Source organism: Hyla sarda, chromosome 5, assembly GCF_029499605.1.
Source record: "Hyla sarda isolate aHylSar1 chromosome 5, aHylSar1.hap1, whole genome shotgun sequence".
NCBI classification, from domain to species: domain Eukaryota; kingdom Metazoa; phylum Chordata; class Amphibia; order Anura; family Hylidae; genus Hyla; species Hyla sarda.
In genome coordinates, this window is record NC_079193.1 from 306,856,739 (window position 1) to 306,878,181 (window position 21,443).

Here is a 21,443-nt window from a genome sequence, read left to right on the forward strand (position 1 = left end):
CCACTGGGGTGACAACATGTGAACACACTGCTTATTTATCATTAACCCCTTAAGGGGGCATTCACATGTGCAGGATCTGTTGCATATTTTGTGCAGCTGACTTTGCAACCCATTAGCTTCAATAGGTAGCAAAATCAGCTGTAGAAAATATACAGCAGATCCTGTACGTGTGAACGTACCCCAAGTGCTTACTCACATGGATGGATCCGCAGCTTAATTTACTCTGCGGATCCGCCAACAATGAACCCTACAGTGGTGCCTCCATCTGTGTCTGCTCATAGTGGCAATCTACCACTACGAGCAGGCATGCTTCGAGGTGCATGTTCGCCATGCGCATGCGCAGTGTACTCGCGCACATGGCAGCCGCTCCTCCTGTTCCCTGAACTGGGCTGAGAGCAGCCGCAATGTATGCGAGTATACTGCACATGCGCGTGGCGAACATGCACATCAAAGCGTATCTGTTTGTAGCGGCAGATGGCCGCTATGAGCAGACACAGATGGAGGCAGCACTGTAGGGTCCATTGTTGGTGGATCCGCACCGTAAAATACGTTGCGGATCCATCTGTGTAAATCAGCCCTAATGACACAAGGAACACATGTACGCACAGTGCCTGCTCCCACTCCCTCGGCTAATGCCAGACATCACCAATCAGGCTGATGTCCGAATAGGGGTGGGGCAGAGGTGTGGCCAGGGGCCGACTGGGGGCCCTTGCTTTATTTGGTCTGGGGGCTCTGAGTGTTGTCAGTCCACCCCTGAAGGGGGCCTTTTCCTAACAGCAATTTTAAGATCTCTCCACAGGTGTTCAATGGGTTTCAGATCTGGACTCATTGCTGGCCACTTCAGAACTCTCCAGCACTTTGTTGTCATACATTTCTGAGAGCTTTTTGATGTATGTTTGGGGTCATTGTCCTGCTGGAAGACCCACGATCTCGGAAGCAAACCTTGCTTTCTGACACTGGACTGTACAGTGCGACACAAAATCTGTTGGTAATCCTCAGATTTCATGATGTACATTTAAGGCAACCAGTTCTCAAGTCCCCAGACAGTTCTCTTCTGCTCTTTCTGTTGTCCAGGCTTAGTGTGGCACTAGTGGCAAAGAGTAAGTGAACTTCTCTCCTTTTTATCTGCTTTCAGGTGTGATTTTTATGATGCCCGCACCTGTTACTTGCCCCAGGTGAGGAGCATCACATACTTGAAACAATCTTATTCAGCCACAATTTTGAAAGGGTGCCAATAATTTTGTCCAGCCCATATTTTGGAGTTTGGTGTGACATTATATCCAATTAGCTTTTTTCATCCCTTTTTTTGGTTTAGTTCCAATACACATGTGTATAGCAAAACATTTGTTACTGCGATCCTTTTCTGTTAAAAAAGAACACTGTACAGTACTATAGGCAGTGCCAAAAACACACTAGTGTCTGGTAACATATTGAAAACACTTAAAAAGGTTCCACCCGAACCATAACCACAATGCTGAACGCATGTGTGTGTAATGGAGGTGTCATCTAGACTAGTGCACTTTTGTGAGTTGCACAGTCATTGGAAGCATATAGGGCCTCAGCGCATGCACGAGTTGTAATGGGGATGTTAGCACATGCAGGCTTATACTCGTACAAGGTAGCCATATGCAATCGCCCCGGAATGGTGGTGGAGATTGCCCCGAAAGCTAAGGGTGCAGGTATTGATGCAAAGTGTTACCCGGAAATGTTACCTGGCAGTGATGACATGAAAAACACTTTTTAAGTGTTTTTGAATGTGTATGTCTTCCATTGATTGTTAATAAAGATTTTTATTTTTGAATAACATTAGGTGTGTGCCCTGTTAGTGTATTTCTTTTTCTCTCTCTAAAGTATGATTCAGTTTTGTGCTCTAGGTGGCCCTTTTTTGATGTATTGGGACTGAGCCCACCATGTTGTTTTCTGTCGGTAACATATTAAAGTATCTCCACCAGTGCTCATCCCAAAGCCTATTGGGTTAATAGCTAGGGTATTGTGTATGTCAGTACCAATTAAATTAATAATTATAGGGTACTGAGCATATTGTTGGAATATTTTTCCAGTGTTACTAAATAATGCTATCAAACATGGTCATTAATTAGGATATATTCCCCATAGCATACCTAAGCACAAGTAGAAGCGCCAGGAGGCGATGGGGATAATCTAACCATGTTGTATGCTATTGACTTTAACCATGTTATAGGCTACTATCCACTATTTACGGTAATACTTGGGCACCTGGTGGCTTTCGGGTGACTGGCATGTAAAAATATATATATATATATATATATATATATATATATATATATATATATATGCACAACAATGGATTGCCGCTCACCACACCCGCAGCTGCTCCTAAGTCCGTGCTGCGGACACGCCGGTACCGCCTCCGGCTCACACAATTAGCAGCAAGGAAGATAGTCCGGCACAGAACTGTAGTATGCAGGTAAAAACTCAGAACTTTATTTCAGCATAACGCAGTACACAGAAGCCTGACGCGTTTCGCACCGGAGTGCTTAGTCGTAGGTACCTACGACTAAGCACTCCGGTGCGAAACGCGTCAGGCTTCTGTGTACTGCGTTATGCTGAAATAAAGTTCTGAGTTTTTACCTGCATACTACAGTTCTGTGCCGGACTATCTTCCTTGCTGCAATATATATATATATATATATATATATATATATATATATATATATATATATATATTGTGATGAGGTGGCAAGAAAAGGGTGTATTTCCTTGGCTCACCCTGAAGTATCTCTCACCTGCTTCTTAATTAATGAGGCAGGAGGGAAGGGAGGTGTATATAAGATGGAGACTCAGTCTGATCTGGGCTCTTCCTAGGAGACAGCAAGTGGGCTGTAGGGGAGAGACAGAGCCTGCTGAGGAGTACACAGCCCGAGCTATGAGTGGCTCAAAGAGTGACATGAATTGTGAGTGATAAGTAGACAGATGGACCGTAAGAGTAGGAGATATCGTCGCTGGATGAAAGAGCCAGGAGGAGTAGCAGCATAAAATCAAGGCAGGTTTATTGGATGCAAGGCATTTCGCTGCACATGTGCAGCTTCATCAGGCACCTTGCCTGATGAAGCAGCACATGCGCAGCGAAATGCCTTGCATCCAATAAACCTGCCTTGATTTTATGCTGCTACTCCTCCTGGCTCCTTCATCCAGCGCCGATATCTCCTATTCTTACGGTCCATCTGTCTACTTATCGTTCTCAAGGAGGGCTGCGGATGATGACATTTACACTTTCAGGCGCTTCCCATTGTTGTGTGTGTGCACACAACCAACTCTGGTAAGCGGCGTGGGATAGATCTTTTCTCCTCCCTATGGGCCTGACCTGCTGATCCCGCACATGGAGCACCTTCTGTTTTCCTTTTAGATGAATTGTGAGTAGAAGGTTGCAGGGGACATATGTTTAACCGGCTGAGGGAAGCTCAGCGGTTGTTAGTCAGGACAAGCTGATCTGTTTAGTCAGTGACCAGATGGTCTAGGATTTTGTTTGTTCCTGCTTTTTGTTTATTTTTTTTCCCTGCAACCTGTCTAATAAAACCGTCAGGGTGCCAGATTTGCATTATAAATGTTTGTTTGCTGGTTTATTGAGAAGAAACGCATCCTGTGGCGTAGTCCAGGACGATCCCAGAGTGAATCCCCGAGGACGGTTCCTTAGAAATATATATATATATATATATATATATATATATATATATATATATTATTATTATTATATATTTTTCTCTCCCTCTGGCATAGCACTTTTTTTTTGACTGATGGATTTTTAGAATTGAATAAAAAAAAAAGTTTTATGGCATTTGTATTTTTATATATATGATTCCTGTTAGGTATTAGTATGAGGCTTGTGTCTTGTACACATTTATTATCTTAGTCTTGGAAGGTCATGTGACCAAAGTAGAATGTAAAGAGTAGAATGTTAACCCCTGCATTTTCTAACCCCTAGATGACCCTCAGAACAAAGAGAACATGTCCTTTTTACCATAAAGTGCACTGTGTAAAAATAAACCCTCCACAATAAAAAGGAAAAGTTGCAAAATTGTGGCAAAAATGAAAACCTTTAAGGCCAAAATGGGCTGTGCCCTTAAGGGGTTTAAAACTACAGTGTATGCAGTGATTGCAGTGTGACATAGAAAATGGCAAGCTATTCAGGTTCAACTCATGATACCCAGATTGAAGTAAAGATACTTGGAGAGAGAACTCCTCATCCAGATGACAACCTTATACTATAGCAGCTGGGAGTTTTGGTGTTTGTTCCATTTTATGAAGTATATAATTGAAAGTTATGTTTTAAAGCCAAACTTATAGATAACACAGGATCACACATTTTACCTTTCACTCTGAATTATAGTAAAGACCACATCCTTTCTTCCTGCACATATCGCCTCATGGAGGAAAGAAGCATCAAGGGCATTCAATGTAATCGCTGCCCCAGTTTCCATCAGAAGACCAACAGCCTTGGAATGTCCCTCGCGGGCAGCTATATGAAGTGCTGTGTTCTATGTTAAATAATAAAAATCAGATGAGTACATTAAAGAAAAGACAATGGACCTAATTTACTATTACAAATGTGCAGAATGTTTGTGCAATTTACACACATGAAATAGCACCACATTTATGAATTTCACACACTTCTTTGATACTGGACCTGACAAAAAAAAAGTTGTAAAATTTGTGTGGTCTCGGGGAAAGGGACATGGCCTTACGCACCAAAAATGCATGAAAATGGCAGAAAAATTGTACAAAAACATATATAAAATATTACCTAAAATACTATGGAAAGCACTTGAAATTTATGTTTATTTTTTAGTTTTTTTTATATTTTTTTAACAAACACAGTTGTTTTTCCCAGTGTTTTTCATAGCATTGTTTTAAAGACTAGCTAATAGTTTGTCAGGGGCCATATGGAGCCTCCCGTGGGGTATTAGCCACTCTGGAGGTTCATATAGACAACCTAATAATTAACTAATTGTAGTGCTTAACGTGGATTTATGGAAACAGATATTCAGGTGTTCAGGTGTGTACCTTTTCTTTGTCCCCTTTGTCAATCAGTGTAATAGAAGTATCCAGCAAAACCTTGATGGTACGGGTGTAGCCTCCAAATGCTGCGTAATGTAAGGCTGTCCATCCTCGATGATCACTTAAAGCAAATAAAATAAAAATAGAATAATTTTAATATTATCAGTGACACAGCAACGGTCGTAGCTGCTACTGGGTCCAAGGCCCCCTATACATGTTAAGGCTTACTGCTTCTGCCTGACCTACTATAATGCAGCTCCAATGCTCAGCAATATATGGAGGCCTGTCAGGAGCAGAGGGGTTACACAAATCAGAGGAGTAGAGTCATAAAACAAGTGGGTGCAATGACTGGAGAAGAGAAGATAAGAACCGTGAGTGCCTTAACACCTTCCTCCCCATTTGCCAGGACACCATATGTGTCTGCCAAATATTATATCTGCCTATGCTATTCACTAGAGATTGGCGAATCGAAGCTGACGAAGTTGCATTGGTTTCGAAATTCATGAAAAATTTGATTCTGAACGAATCTGAATTTCCTTGCGCTTCGTGGTAATGAATCGCTTCATTCACTACATTTTGTGCGGGCTGGGGGCTAATATGGCGGCTACACATGTGAGGACATGGGGCAAGGAAGTCTGGGAAGGCTTGAAGGCAGATAGGAGGGATGCAGCCTATCAGCAGCCATCCAGCCCTGTGATGTCATAGCCCTATATATTCAGCAGCCATTGCAGGACATTTCCGAGAGCAGAGACTATGTGTGCACACTAATCACTGTTACTGATCCGTACTGGATCTTTACAGCGGTAAATCCATTCACCTCAAGCCCGCATTCCTTCTGGCTAGAGAGAAGACACTGTGTAGTCAATAATCAGCGTTACTGACAGTACAGATCAGCACAGAGGAAATCCATTGACCTCAAGCCCGCATCACTGCAGGCAGGCAGGCATGGAGAGTTTAGAAGTCGTTTCATAGTCTGCCAATTGAGATCATCACAGGAAGCACTCCCCACTCAAAGACTGCAAGCAACCATAGTGCAACCAGACTCTGTCATTGTGCCGCTCTGCGGCAGTGATTCCAATAATGATGCCTGAAATCTGCATGTAATAGTGAATAACAGTATTATCTCACTACCCCAGCACACTGCCTACGTGTGTTATGGCAAGGCAAAGTGTTCTACACCCCATTGAGGCTCTCTGTAGCCCGGAAATAGCGATTTTTAAATAGCAATTCGCTGTGAATATATTCAGATCGAACAAAAATTTTCAGTAAAATTCAGCGGATCGGCCAAATCTAATTTTTGAAAAATTTGCCCATCTCTACTGTTCACCAAGAAGGGTTTACATTAATAACTTTTAATATTATATTATAAAGATTTGTTTTACTAATCATAGCTATGAACAGGGGGCATCCTCTACATTTAGAGGAAAGAAGGTTTCTACACCAGCACAAACGGGGGGGGGGGGTTCTTTGCTGTAAGAGCAGTGAGACAGTGGAATTCTCTGCCTGAGGAGGTGGTCAGGGTTAACTCGGTAAAAGAATTTAAAAGGGGTCTGGATAGCATTACAAGTTATGAATTCTAGATCTATAGGGACAGATGGTTGGTCCAGAGATTTATTCTGACTGCCATATTTGGAGTCAGGAAGGAATTTTTACCTCGAGTATGAGGTTTTTTTTGCCTTCCTCTGGACTCAGTAGGGAATCATTATGGATATAGGTTGAACTTGATTGACTCTGGTCTTTTTTCAACCTTATGAACTATGTTACTATGACCAGGTCATGATTAGCCTTAGGGCTCCTAGATCTTCGGCTCCGGGTCCCATTCTCCTGCCACCCTGGGATGGATTGGATTTAAAAGAGTGATGGCTGCAGCAGGGGACCACACAGGAATATACGTTTTTAAGGGGCCTGTACTTAGCTCCCCGCTCATTCTGATTAGCAACTGGAGTGGATAAGTATTGTCTGACTAAACAATTTAGCCCCACTGCTCCACACTGGGAAAGCGTGCTTTTAAAGGGGTACTCCGGTGAAAACCTTTTTTCTTTTAAATCAACTGGTGGCAGAAAGTTAAACATATTTGTAAATTACTTCTATTAAAAAATATTAATCCTTCCTGTACTTATTAGCTGCTGCTTATTCTTTTCTTTTTGGAATGCTCTCTGATGACATCACAAGCACAGTTCTCTCTGCTGATGTTATTATAATAATAAAGTTTTATTTATTTTTGTCCTTAGTGGGATTTGAACCCAAGTCCACAGCACTGAAAGGCAGCAGTGCTAGCCACTGAGCCACCATGCTGCCTTAGCATATATCTGCTATGCATGGTTGCTAAAATGGACAGAGATGTCAGCAGAGAGCACTGTGCTTGTGATATCACCAGTGTTCCAAAAAGAAAGGAATTTCCTCTGCAGCATTCAGCAGCTAATAAGTACTGGAAGGCTTAAGATTTTTTAATAGAAGGAATTTACAAATATGTTTAACTTTCTGCCACCAATTGATGTAAAAGAAAAAAGGTTTTCACCGGAGTACCCCTTTAACTCCACTAACACCACAAGGACACCATTGAAGGAACTGCTTCTACTGTACCTCTTCTGCATGCTCACCCGTGCGGTCGGCAGCACACGATTTGTTGAGCCAAGAAGATACCTTATTCTGCTCTTAGAGATACTGCAATCTATATACACCGAAATATTTAATCTCACCATTAGAGATGAGCGAACTTTTCAAAAATTCGATTCGGACGATTCGCTGAATTTTCCGAAAAAGTTTGTTTCGATCCAAATTTTTTCGCAGCGAATCTATATTAAAAAAGGCTATTTCTAGTCTACATACAGCCTCTATAGGGGTATAGAACACTTTGCTGTGTTCTAAAACGCATATGAAGTGTGCTGGGGTAGTGAAATAATACTGTTATTCAGAATAACATGCAGATTACCGGCATCACTTTTAGAATCACTGCCGCACAGCAGCACAATTACGGAGCCTGGTGGTGGCATCAGTGTCAGGAGACCATATAGTGACTGAATGACATAGCGCGGAGGTGTTGGCAGCATGAGGAGACCATTTAGTGGCTGAATGGCACAGTGTGGAGGTGTTGGCAGCATGAGGACACCATATAGTAGCTGAATGACACAGCTTGGATGAGGCTGAAGCATGAGGACACCATATAGTGGCTGAATGACACAGCATGGAGGTATTGGCAGCATGAGGAGACCATATAGTGGCTGAATGGCACAGCATGGAGGTGTTGGCAGCATGAGAACACCATATAGTGGCTGAATGGCACAGTGTGGAGGTGTTGGCAGCATGAGGACACCATATAGTGGCTGAATGACACAGCCTGGAGTTGGCTGATGCACGAGTACACAGCAGGGCTTCACAATCCCCCCCCCAAAAAAAAAAAAAAAAAACTATTTTAGACATTTTTGAAAAAAGATTTTGGATAGCGGGTGCTACCTATGAGAAAAAATGAAATTACCAGACCCAGGCCCCACAGCGGCATCAGTAACCCATATATTGCCTGAATGACACAGCCTGGAGTTGGCGGATGCACGAGTTCACACCAGGGATTCACAATCCCCCCCCAAGAAACACCACAGTTTTAGAAATTTTTGAAAAAGATTTTGGATAGCGGGTGCTACCTATGAGAAAATTTGAAATTCCCAGACCCAGGCGCAGCAGCACCATCATTTTTTGATTTTAAATTTAAAACAACCTTTGCGTGTCCCGGACCCCAGCATGTGGGCACGAAGGACCAAATCCAACAAGCCCCCACAAGGCTTATGTGGCCGGGAGATTTAGGCGCAATGTCTCCATTGCCCTGACCGGCCATTGTTTCCAAGACTTCTCGCCAAGGCAAACCATGTGAAGAACAGCGTGACACCACCGTGACCTGCACACATGGTACGATGAAGGGCCACCGAGATTTGGACGTGCAGTGGAGGCCGAGGACAAGATGGAGGATGAGGAGGCGGCCTCGCACACTGTAACAGGACCAACTGCCTGGGAGCAAGAGTGTGGAGGAGGAAGCTGTGTGACCTGTCCAAGTTGCTGTTGTGGCTGTGCAGGAACCACATTTTCCCAGTGGGCCGTAAAAGACAAGAATTGTCCCTGCCCGTAGTTACAGCTCCACAAGTCGGCGCTGCCGTGCACTTTTGAACACGCCAACAGGCTCAAGGACTGGCCCATCTTCTCTTGTAAAAACTTATGCAGGGCTGGTACTGCCTTCTTCGCAAAGAAATGACGGCTTGGGACTCTCCACCTCTGCTATCAATTCTCTGAAAGGTGCAGAGTCCACCACTTGAAAAGGGAGGGACTGCAACACCAGCAACTTGGACAGGAGCACATTCAACTTCTGCGCTGTTGGTTGAGTGGGCGCATACTGTTGTCTCTTGGACATGGCTTTGCCGATGGATTGTTGGCGGAATGGCTGACTAAAAGCGGGAGAAGCAGGAGCGACAGAAGGAGGGTTTGACACACATCTCCCTTTGGCTGAGGTGGTGGAGCCTTGGCTGGATGAAGGAGGGAGCGGATGGCCACCACTGGGTGATGCAGCAGGCTGGAGTACTACATCAGAGCCACGGTTCTCCCAGGCCGCTTTATGGTGGTGAAGCATGTGTTGATGCAGGGCCGTGGTGCCGACATTGGGAACCCGGGCCACGCTTGACCTTCTGCCGACAGATCTTGCATGTGGCTACGTGAACCTCCTCCGGATGCCTTATGAAAAACTTCCACACCACCGAGTAGCTGATTTTCCCACCCGCAGTCCGCACTAATTGACTGCTATTGGCGCCATTTCCAGGAATCCCTGTTCCACTATCTCCCGGAAAGGTAGGCTGCCGCGAAGCAGGTTGTCTCCCCCGGGCACGTTTGGCTCCTGAATTTTCACTACTGCCACCACGCTGACTGCCAACCGTGCTACCGCCTTGCTGCCTCAAGCGCAACCTGCAACTCTCTTCTCCTGATGATGATGAAGCCCCTTCTGCACCCGGCTCCCAATTGTGATCGGCTTCATCATCATCCACAGGTGTGTGCACGTCACTGATGTGTGCACATGTGTGCACGTCACCACACTCCCCAGGTTCCCCAACAGTGTGTGTTTCAGTCCCCTTGCAATACCGCCTCCCACATCACTCTCCACATCACTACTTGGCCGCCTAGCGGAGCAAGCGGCACATGTCTCCTCCCCTTCTTGGCTGTCCAGTAGCTGCTGACTGTCCTCTATTAGATCGTCCTCAGTAAACAGTGGAGCTGAACCCACAGCATAAGATACTTCTTTAGGAGAGGGAACAGCATGGGTCAAAAGCAATGGGAGGACAGGGACTGCTCCCGGGCCATGCCAACTGAGGGTTATGTCTGAGGAACCCACCGACTGTTGAATACTATTGTTTGGACTTGCACAGTGTGTAGCCCCTTGATAGATTAACAGGTACAAAATGGTACAAATGCACTACAGTCCACTGAACAATCACGTATTTCTGAACAGCAGCAGGACCCAACAGTGCAGCACCACAAAAAATATAAAAAATCCAGGGATTAAACCCTAAATTGCACTCTGTCACACAATTCTGAGCAGCAGAAGTTTTGTGGAGCAAATAAAAATAAACTCAGTTGGGCTGAACAATGAGGAGATGAGATGGTTCAGAAGGTTCAGGCAGCTTGGAGATCTGTATGAGGCAGCTGACAGCTATCTGCCCCTCTCTGCTGCAATGCTCAATAACGTGAATAGGAGGTTTAGCTATCAATGATCCTTCTCAGTGTAACAGCACAGCACTCTGCACTCCTGTCTTTCCCTAATGCTGATGTGACTAGCAGTTGCAGTGTAACGCTGTGGTATGAGCTATTCACACACACGCAGTCCCGTCCTCTCCATCTGAGTGCATAGATGGAGAGGCAAGATGGCCGCCGATTATATAAGAGCTGTGACATCACAGTCAATGAACACTGATAGGCTGCATCTCACATGTGGTTCAGGGTCAGCCCACCTACCTTCATTCCCGTCACTGTTTCCCGCCCTCCCATAATCCCCTGCCCCATGTACTCACATGTGGATCCGCCATCTTAGGTCTCCAATAGCCTGGAACGCTGTAAAATGGAGTTTAATGAAGCGATTTGCGCAATCGATTTGCAGCGATATTCGCATTCGTTGCAAATCGAATTTTTCATGAAATTCGTAATGAATTCGGGTTCGTCAACTTCGATTCGCTCATCTCAACTCACATCTAAGACTGTTTTATTGTGCTTTTTAATTGTGCATTAAAAGGGACAATTGTGCAGAATAAATGGAAAGGCCTGCGCAGCTGGCCTGTAATTGTGGGAGGAGCGGGATGACTATAAAACTCACGGCTCTCCTCCCTTCAATGACGCCGTGGGTTCTTCGCTTGAGGGTGTCACGTGATGTCGGCAGGAAGTGGAGTCACGTTCCCACCGGTCAGCTGACTGCACGAGTCAGCTGACAGGAACCTCGCTTCAGCCGGCATGGTGGGGGTAAGTGGCTGTGGCTGACCGGGGGTAACGCTGGCGGTTCCCGGACTCCGGAGGTGAGCCGGAGTTCAGGGAAACCCTTGGTCAGCCCGGCCCCAGGTTATTGTATTACATATCGGCATTCGGCATTCGCCGGTAGCATTTTACGGTTTTCAGCTGTATATGATTACTTACGGCTTGCTGCGCATGTATATGGCTACTTTGTTATGCGAACAGCCTCCTGCACAAGCATATCATTACCGCACTAGGTGAACGGCTTGCTGCGCATGTATGTGTTTTCTTATGGCTTGCTTTATTATGTGTTCAGCCTCCTGCTCGTGCATGTCATTACCGCACTATTTGAACGGCTTGCTGCACATGTATACGATTACTTTGTTATGTGAACTGCCTCCTGCACGTGCATATCATTACCGCACTATGTGATCAGTCTCCTGCACGTGCATATCATTACCGCACTATGTGATCAGCCTCCTGCACGTGCATATCATTACCGCACTATGTGAACGGCCTCCTGCACGTGCATATCATTACCGCACTATGTGATCAGCCTCCTGCACGTGCATATCATTACCGCACTATGTGAACAGCCTCCTGCACGTGCATATCATTACCGCACTATGTGAACGGCTTGCTGCGCATGTTTACGATTACTTTGTCATGTGAACAGCCTCCTGCACGTGCATATCATTGCCGCGCCATGTGAACGGCTTGCTGCGCATGTATATGATTACTGCATTGTGTGAACAGTCTCCTGCACATGCATATCATTACCGCATTATGTAATAGGCTTCTTGCATATGTATTTGATTGCTGCATTGTGTGAACAGTCTCCTGCACATGTATATGATTACTGCATTGTGTGAACAGTCTCCTGCACATGCATATCATTACTGCACTATGATTACTGCATTGTGTGAACAGTCTCCTGCACATGTATATCATTACCGCGCTATGTGTTAGGCTTCTTGCACATGTATATGATTACCGCACTATGTGTTAGGCTTCTTGCACATGTTTATCATTACCGCACTATGTGAACAGTCTCCTGCACATGCATATCATTACCGCACTATGTGAACAGTCTCCTGCACATGTATATCATTACCGCACTATGTGAACAGTCTCCTGCACATGTATATCATTACCGCACTATGTGATCAGTCTCCTGCACATGTATATCATTACCGCACTATGTGATCAGTCTCCTGCACATGTATATCATTACCGCACTATGTGATCAGTCTCCTGCACATGTATATCATTACTGCACTATATGATCAGTCTCCTGCACATGTATATCATTACTGCACTATGTGATCAGTCTCCTGCACATGTATATCATTACCGCACTATGTGATCAGTCTCCTGCACATGTTTATCATTGCCGCTCTATGTAAACAGTCTCCTGCACATGTATATCATTACCGCTCTATGTGAACAGTCTCCTGCACATATATATCAGTATCACATTTTGTAGTTCTGTGCTGCGGGGAGGATCTATATGTGTCTCCCGTATACCGAGACTTGCACACCTTTACACTCAATCGGTCTCACCGCTCCGCCCCACCCTGTGGCCTTATGCTTCACCCCCACAGCTGCCAATCTGGTCAGTCTAAGGCACGCTACACCAACAGCTGCGCTCACTTCCAATCTTTGTCTCTTAACTAACTTCCTCACAGTTTTCTTTTCATTTATTTTATATTTCTGTGTTTCCGGGCGGTGTGCCTCCAGCTGTTGTGGAGCTACGATTCTCACTTATAGGAATCATGCCGTAGGGTTCATGCTGTACACATCCTGGTACCCATGCACGTTGGTAGGATTCATGCCGGTAACATTTATACGCCACACACGCTTTCAGGGTTCATTCGTTCTCTACGCACTTGTAGTTTTATACCGTACACACGCTTTTAGGGTCATACTGTACACCCCCTTTGTAAGGTTTATACTGCACACACGCTTGTAAGATTCATACAGTACACACTTGTAGTGTTTATACCGTTTACTTGCCTACAGGTTTCATACTGTACACTCGCTTGTAGGATTATATTGTACATTCACCCTTAGGGTTCATGCTGTACGCTTGCTTGTAGCATTCATACTGCACTCACACTTGCGCATAGTTCGGGGGTGCATGCTTGTAGCATTTACTCTATACACACGCTTGTACATACTTGTAGCATTATGCTGCGTACACACTTATAAGATTCATGCTGTACACAGTACACACGCTTGTTGGATTCTTACTTTACACGCGTTAGGATTATGCAGTACATTCGCGGTAGCTTTTATACGGTACACTCGCTTGCATAATTCATAAAGTTCATGCTGTGCATACCAATGTAGCATCCATTCTGTACACTTGCTCGTAGGTTTACGTGGTATACACGCTTGTACTCGCCTGCAGGGTTCATACTACACACACTCTTGTAGGAGTCATGTTGTACACACTCATAGGATTCATACTTTGTACACGCTCATACGAGTCACACTGTACGCACGTTTATAGTATTACATGGCCCACGCTCATAGAATTACTACTGAGCATGCACTCATAAGGTTCGTGCTGCACACCCGCTCGCAGGACCTGTATCACGCGTGTTTGTAGGGTTATATTACTCGGGTGCACGCGGGAATCAGGCTGCGTGTGCACTCGTGGCATGTGTTCTGTACATGCACTTGCGCTATTTGTGAAGTTCGTACGCCCGCAGTTTTGTGCAGCGCACATGCTCATACAGCACATGGGGTGTGGCCCTGTACGCAGGTATGTGGTTATAATAGTTACTACTTGCCGGCATATTCTCTGCCATCAGGTCGTGGTTAGCTTCAGGCATTCACTGGTGGTCTATACGCGTATATGGTTGGCCCGAGTATAGGTTCATCAAGTTGGTGGTATAGCCATGCTTAGCGGTTCACGACAGTTTCACACGTAGTCGTTCTGCACGCATCTTTATATAGGCAGGGTGATACATAGCAGTTGTCGCTGCTGACACATATTCAGAACGACTATTACACGACGCACAGGCGGGGCTGACCCAGTAAACCGTTGCAGACGGGGTATGTCTCATTATCGTTGGTACTGACATGCCTTCTGAACGACACTGACACTACGCATAGGTGGTATTTACCTGTTAAGCCTGTCATGTTACAGAAAGGGTACGTCGCATAATTGTTATGACTGACACGCCACACATAGGTGATGTATACCCATCATGCCTCCCACGCCTGCAGGGAGTACGTTGCACGGTTGTTACTGACACGCCTTCAGAACAGCAATAACGCCACACGTAGGTGATAAGATTTGTTTTATTATCCAAGTAATCACCTCATGAACCTGACACGTCTTCAGGTTGTGTTTACTTGTGTCGTCGGTGCACCTCTTTTACGATTTAGTCACGTTCTCCAAAACGGAATTCACGATGTTTTGGGTTGTAATGGTACTCGTATGAACTTTCGCACTTACCACTGGGCACACACTTATCTAGACTCAGTTACGCATATAATTCTCGTCCGACACGTCTTCGCATACTTTCCCTCTCTCCTGGTTTAAAGAGTTTCTTATTGTTGTCCAAGTAATCACCTCATGAACCTGACACGCTTTCAGGTCGTGATTGCTTGCGTTGTCGATGCGCTCCTTTCTATGTGTAGTCATGTCCCAAAAATGTGCTTCATGGTGTTCTAGGTTGATATGATACTCGTATAACGTTTCGCACTTGTCACCGGGCGCATACTCGTCTAGGCCCGGTTACGCATACGATTCTCGTCCAACACGTCTTCGGATACTTTCCCTCTGTCCTGGTTTAAAGAGTTGATTATTGTTGTCCAAGTAATCACCTCATGAACCTGATACGCTTTCAGGTTGTGATTGCTTGCGTTGTCGATGCGCTCCTTTCTCTGTGTAGTCTCGTTCCTAAAGATGCTCTTCAGGGTGTTCTAGGTTGTTAAGGTACTTGTATAACGTTTCGCTCTTGTCACCGGGCACATACTTGTCTAGGTCCAGTCACGTATACAATTCTCATCCGTCACGTCTTCGGATACTCTCTCTCTGTCCTGGTGTTATACGGTCAGCTATGTTATAGATAAATGAGCTTGGCTAGACGGTTAGTTTGGCTGTCCCTACTACATACATTTACTTTCACATGTGCTCACGTTGAAGGAGTCCAGAATATTGCAGCAGATGCCTTGTCCGCAAATACGCAAAAATTTATGGTACGGCGTGGAACTCGTTTTCCAAATCCAGATCCAAGCACGCCGAGGGCGACAAGATTTCAGTTCCCTTCCTATTAGCATATGTCGGGTTTTGCCATTTCACACTGCATTTATCCCACAATACTATTAAGAGTTATCTAGCCGGTATCCAACACCATTTATCCTTGACCAATACCCGTAGTTACTCTTTACTCTCTTCTCGCTTGGTGAAGTCCGCTCTGAAGGGCATCCTTGAGAAGGAAGTCCCTCGCAGCCCAGTCAGACAACCAATCACAGGCAACATGTTCAGGCAGTTGTCCGACTTGTTAGACTCCACACCATTGGGTATCCGTGATAGCCTCACATTAAAAGCGGCCATGTACCTTGCCTGTTATGGGTTTCTCAGACCGGGTGAGTGTACTACTCGGACCATTAACGCGCCCTATCCTAAGGTCAGTCAGCTGTCACATGTCTCTGATCATTTCCAGCTGTCCCCCAGTCAGACCAAGACCTCGTCACCGGGTCAAACTGTGGTTGTTCGGTTTTCCCCACCGTGCACAAAGGGTGTCCTGCCACAGTCCTCCGTGAATTGTTGAATGCCTGTGTTAACCTATCAGCTGACGACCTTTTACTCCATTTCAGGTCCAACCCGCTAACTACTTCTCAGTTCATCAAACATTTGCGCATTTCGGTCGGGTCGCTGGGAGGAGTCCCGACTTCATTATCCGGTCGCTCCTTCCGTATTGGCGCAGCTACAGCCAATTCTAAGCACGGGGTCCCAGCCCACGTAATCATGAAATTAGGATGTTGGAAATGCGGATGCTACATGCAGTATATCCCTAACCCTCGCAAAGAAATGGCTAGCGCATTCCAGTCTCTTGTGTTGTAATCTGCAATAAACAAATGTTTGTTTAAATCCGGGTTTTGCCCTCTTTTCCAGGCATATTCTTTACGCCGCAGTTATGGCACACTCCAAACTGCTTAGTTGAGGTTGATAGATTAATGGTTACAGTTGGTTGTTAGGTTAGTATTAGGGTTTTACGCATTTCAGTCATGTAGCAACGACCACAAATGGAAAGGCCTGCGCAGCTGGCCTGTAATTGTGGGAGGAGCGGGATGACTATAAAACTCACGGCTCTCCTCCCTTCAATGACGCCGTGGGTTCTTCGCTCCCACCCGCCCCCCCTTCTTTTCATTCCATCACACTTACCACAGGGTATGCCCTCTTTTCCAGGCATATTCTTTACGCCGCAGTTATGGCACACTCCAAACTGCTTAGTTGAGGTTGATAGATTAATGGTTACAGTTGGTTGTTAGGTTAGTATTAGGGTTTTACGCATTTCAGTCATGTAGCAACGACCACAATAATATCAATGTGATGGACAAACACAGCAGATAGTGCCGTCAAATGCATGTTCATTATTTGTTTCCCAATATTTACTTGCACACTATTCATTAACAGTTACAAGTGGCTATTGCATACTATGTTCCAAAATACTACAGTATGCCTAAATGTATGTGTAGGTTAATACATTATAACTTTTTATTATCATCATTTTAGTGGAGCAGCCACAAGGGCCCTGTGGTAAGCCCATTCTAAAATACTTCTATATTAAGTCACCATTTAATTTATGAGAAATGTCCTAATACATTTTTATCTAGACACTATTTTCCTTATTTCTATATCCTTCTCCACAGTTTGAATATACCGTATTTTTCGTCCTATAGGACACACCGGCGTATAAGACGCACCCAATTTATAGGTGCAAAATCTAAAAAAATTAAGATTTTGAACACAATAGTGGTCTTCAACCTGCAGACCTCCAGATGTTGCAAAACTACAACTCCCAGCATGCCCGGACAGCCGTTGGCTGTCCGGGCATGCTGGGAGTTGTAGTTTTGCAACATCTGGAGGTCCACAGATTGAAGACCACTGCATAGGAGGTAGTACTCACGTGTCCCCGCCGCTCCGGACCCGTCACCGCTGCCCTGGATGTCGCTCCATCGCTGTCGTCGTGTCCCCGTCGCTCCGGAACATCTCTGCTGCCGAACGGGTATCCTCGCTCTCCGTCGCCGCCATTACGTCGTCACGCACGCCGACGCACGTACGCGACAACGTGATGACGAGGAAGGAGAGCGCCGGCCATACAGGGGATCCCTGAACGGAGAAGACACCGAGGAGGCAGGTAAGGTCCCTCCCGGTGTCCTGTAAGCACTAACCCGGCTATTCAGTCGGGCTGATAGGGACCGCCGCGGTGAAATCGCGGCGGTCCCGAACAGCCCGACTGAACAGCCGGGTTAGTGTCACTTTCCCTTCAGACGCGGCGGTCAGCTTTGATCGCCGTGTCTGAAGGATTAATACAGGGCATCACCGCGATCGGTGATGTCCTGTATCAGCTGCGGGTCCCGGCCGTTGATGGCCGCAGGGACCGCCCCGATAGGGGTGTATTCGCCGTATAAGACGCACCGACTTTTTCCCCCCAGTTTTGGGGAAGAAAAAGTGCGTCTTATATGGCGAAAAATACGGTAGTGGTTTTCTCATTGCTATTTTGTCCTACATGCCAATTTACATATACACAACCATTATTTTGTTTTATTATGAGTACCTGTTTACTAGTAGAAGGGTTTAGAACAGATATACGTATTAGGATTATTATATTTTCTTTTATTATACGTACTGTACTTGTAAAAGTGATTAAGATTTCCTACCTTAAAAGAAGAGCTCCTTTTTTGAGTAAGAGAAAAGCTATTCGGTCATGTCCATTTTCTGCAGCTAAATGTAGAGGAGTCAGTCCTTTTTCATCTGCCTCATTAAGAAGTGTGGCATCTGGCACGAATCGTAAGAGCCGCTCACAGGTATTATAACGTCCGTAGCTTGAAAAACAGAAAGGAGAGTCGATTTAAAGAGTTAACAATCACAATAATCCAGGGCCTAAGCCTGGGGCACAAAATCCATTGTAAACAAGCCCCCCTATCTAAAAGATAACTTTTAATCCTCTCTTTAAAACAATAATAAATGTGACCGGGGATCTTAAAAGAACACAATACAGCTCCAGGTATCCAAGGTCGATTGGGATATACCCACTAGTATAAGGTGTTGGGGTGTGCAACCCCATTTATAGGATATCTGTATTGTAAATTAAAACCAATGATTTGCCCCCCAAATCATTGGTTTTAATTCACAATACAGATATCCTATAAGGGGGACTGCAGACCCTAATACCCAACCCCATTGAGGGGGACAAATCATTGGTTTTAATTCACAATACAGATATCCTATAAGGGGGACTGCAGACCCTAATACCCAACCCCATTGAGTAGGACAAATCATTGGTTTTAATTTACAATACAGATATCCTAAAAGGGGGAATGCAGACCCCAATACCTTAAACTAGTGGGTATATCCCAATTGACCTTGGATACCTGGAGCTGTATTGTGTTCTTTTAAGATCACCGGTCACATTTATTATTATTATTTTAAAGAGAGGATTAAAAAATATATTTTAGAAAGGGGGGCTTGTTTACATGGGATTTTGTGCCCCGGGCTTAGGCCCTGGGTTATTGGGATTAGTGTTGAAGTGTGATCCCTAGCTCACCGAGTGGAGCATTTGTGTTTCATTTAAAGACTTGATTCATTATGAATGTATGCATACATTATAAGCAATGTAAACCTAGCCTTACGTTGGGTTCACACTTTGTAAAATTTAGTGTATGGATTTGCTGCCAAAAAGCTCACTTTGGGAAATATCCGCACGTAAAATGTAACAGAATATGCGCCAAAAAATTTACGTTATGTGAACCCAGCTCTAAAATAACTTTGTTTATTCTGTGCGTTTCTAGCTGGAATATAAAACCACATAACTCTAGTTTACAATTTATTATTGTTTATAAAAAGATGAGTAAACTTGACAGGTTATTCTGGTGGACTTCAATCCACAATGGAAGTCCACAGCTAACTATTTGGCATTGCAAAAATCTGCAAAGAAATCAACACAAGCATTTTTGATTCGGATTTCATTGCAGAATCGATGCGGATTTACAGTGCGGATTTCTGTTCTCTATAACTGGATGTATTCTCTAACTAACTTGTTCCCATTCCAACCCATAGACATCTTCTGCAATATCAAAACAGAAAACATACAAAGCGGCAAAGTGCAGAGCTGATCTTTTATTCTTGCTCTTGGAAAATAGTGACATGTTAAGGCCAAGTAGATTGTTCACGGAATTAGGAACCCCATGGCGGCAGGCATAATGTAGGGGAGTGCAGCCATCTGCATCTTCATCACTCACAAGTTTCTTGACATCCTCCTGCTATTATAAAAAAGGAAGGAAAAATATAATGGTAAATAACAGATGATAGCTACAAAGAAAGACAGGAGGCACTGTTACATCCATACAAACATCTGAACAGTTACTTTGTTAATGTTCATTTTTATCTAGTTTTAAAATTCTGTGACAAATTTAGGTGGAATCCAGCAGAAAAATTACGCTTGGAAATTCTGTTCCAGCAGAGTTCCATTGGAAGTCGATCAAGCTGGTATAGTGACGTTTCTATAAGAAACCCATGATAGCAAATCACAAGTTTTTCACTAGTTTCGTGGTTTAACACATTAACTGAAAAATTGCATATTCATACGCACAAAAAAATTAGGTGAATAAGACACTGTTTCTGTTTGTTCTTATTTCCTTTATTTATATATATATATATATATATATATATATATATATATATATATATATATATACACAGTGATCCCTCATCCCTCAACTTACAATGGCCTCAACATACAATGGTTTCAACATACAATGGTCTTTTCTGGACCATCGTAAGTTGAAACCAGATTCAACATACAATGCTACGGACAGTCCAGGTCTGTGAAACGTGTCAGTGGCTGGAAGAACCGACCAATCAGAATGAGCATTCACTAGTAAAACACCTGTATTACTGAAGTGCATGCACTGACTGATGTCTGGTAGCGCCCCCTACAGTACAGGGAGGAATTACATGTTCTGTACACTTTACTTGTACCAGGGTTAGCTGCTCCTTTGGACACCAGGTGAGGGCGACTCCATTACTCTTTTACTGTGTGTACTGTACAGGACCCTGAAGAAGCTCCTGTCCTCAACATAGACCAGTGTTTTCCAAGCAGAGTGCCCCCAGCTGTTGCAAAACTACAACTCCCAGCATGCCCGGACAGCCTTTGGCTGTCCGGGCATGCTGGGAGTTGTAGTTTTGCAACAGCTGGAGGCTCCCTGCTTGGGAAACACTGACATAGAAAGTGATTTACAGCTCCCAGCAGATCTTTCTTACTTTTATATGGAAGGATTTGCTTTATCTATATTAGTTATCTACTTCTTTTTCTTTAATTCTCACTTTTTCCTATTTCTGGATGACATTTTGGTGGCTTTAGAACCAATTACCAGGTCTCCATAGTGTTCTGGTCTCAACATATAATGGTTTCAACATACAATGGTTATCCCAGAACCAATTAATATTGTAACTTGAGGGACCACTGTATACACATACATTTATGATTTTTCAGATATAGTGAAACTATGGCGAATTGTGCAGGAGCCTCGGTGCTCATCTTGGGGCTAAAGGCTAAAGACTGGACCTAGAGACATTGGGGGTATCCATGAAAAGTGGTAAAAGTGCATGTCTTTTTACTCCAATAATTCATGTGGTGGAAACTGTGTACTGCACTAAATTGATTACATGGCACAGTATTATATGTACTCCACTT

At 44.4% G+C, this 21,443-nt stretch overlaps 1 protein-coding gene across 5 annotated transcripts in view; it reads right to left on the bottom strand.

Annotated features, from left to right (window-relative positions):
* TRPA1 (transient receptor potential cation channel subfamily A member 1) overlaps positions 1-21,443 on the bottom strand; it is a 148,917-nt gene that overhangs the window by 30,616 nt on the left and 96,858 nt on the right. For all 5 annotated transcript variants that reach the window (XM_056522145.1, XM_056522144.1, XM_056522143.1 and 2 more), the window contains 4 exons: positions 19,841-20,010; positions 18,409-18,573; positions 5,041-5,155; positions 4,348-4,514 (listed from right to left, as the gene is read on the bottom strand). In XM_056522145.1, coding sequence (XP_056378120.1) covers positions 4,348-4,514; positions 5,041-5,155; positions 18,409-18,573; positions 19,841-20,010 — 617 coding nt within the window. The remainder of the gene's footprint in view (positions 1-4,347; positions 4,515-5,040; positions 5,156-18,408; positions 18,574-19,840; positions 20,011-21,443) is intronic.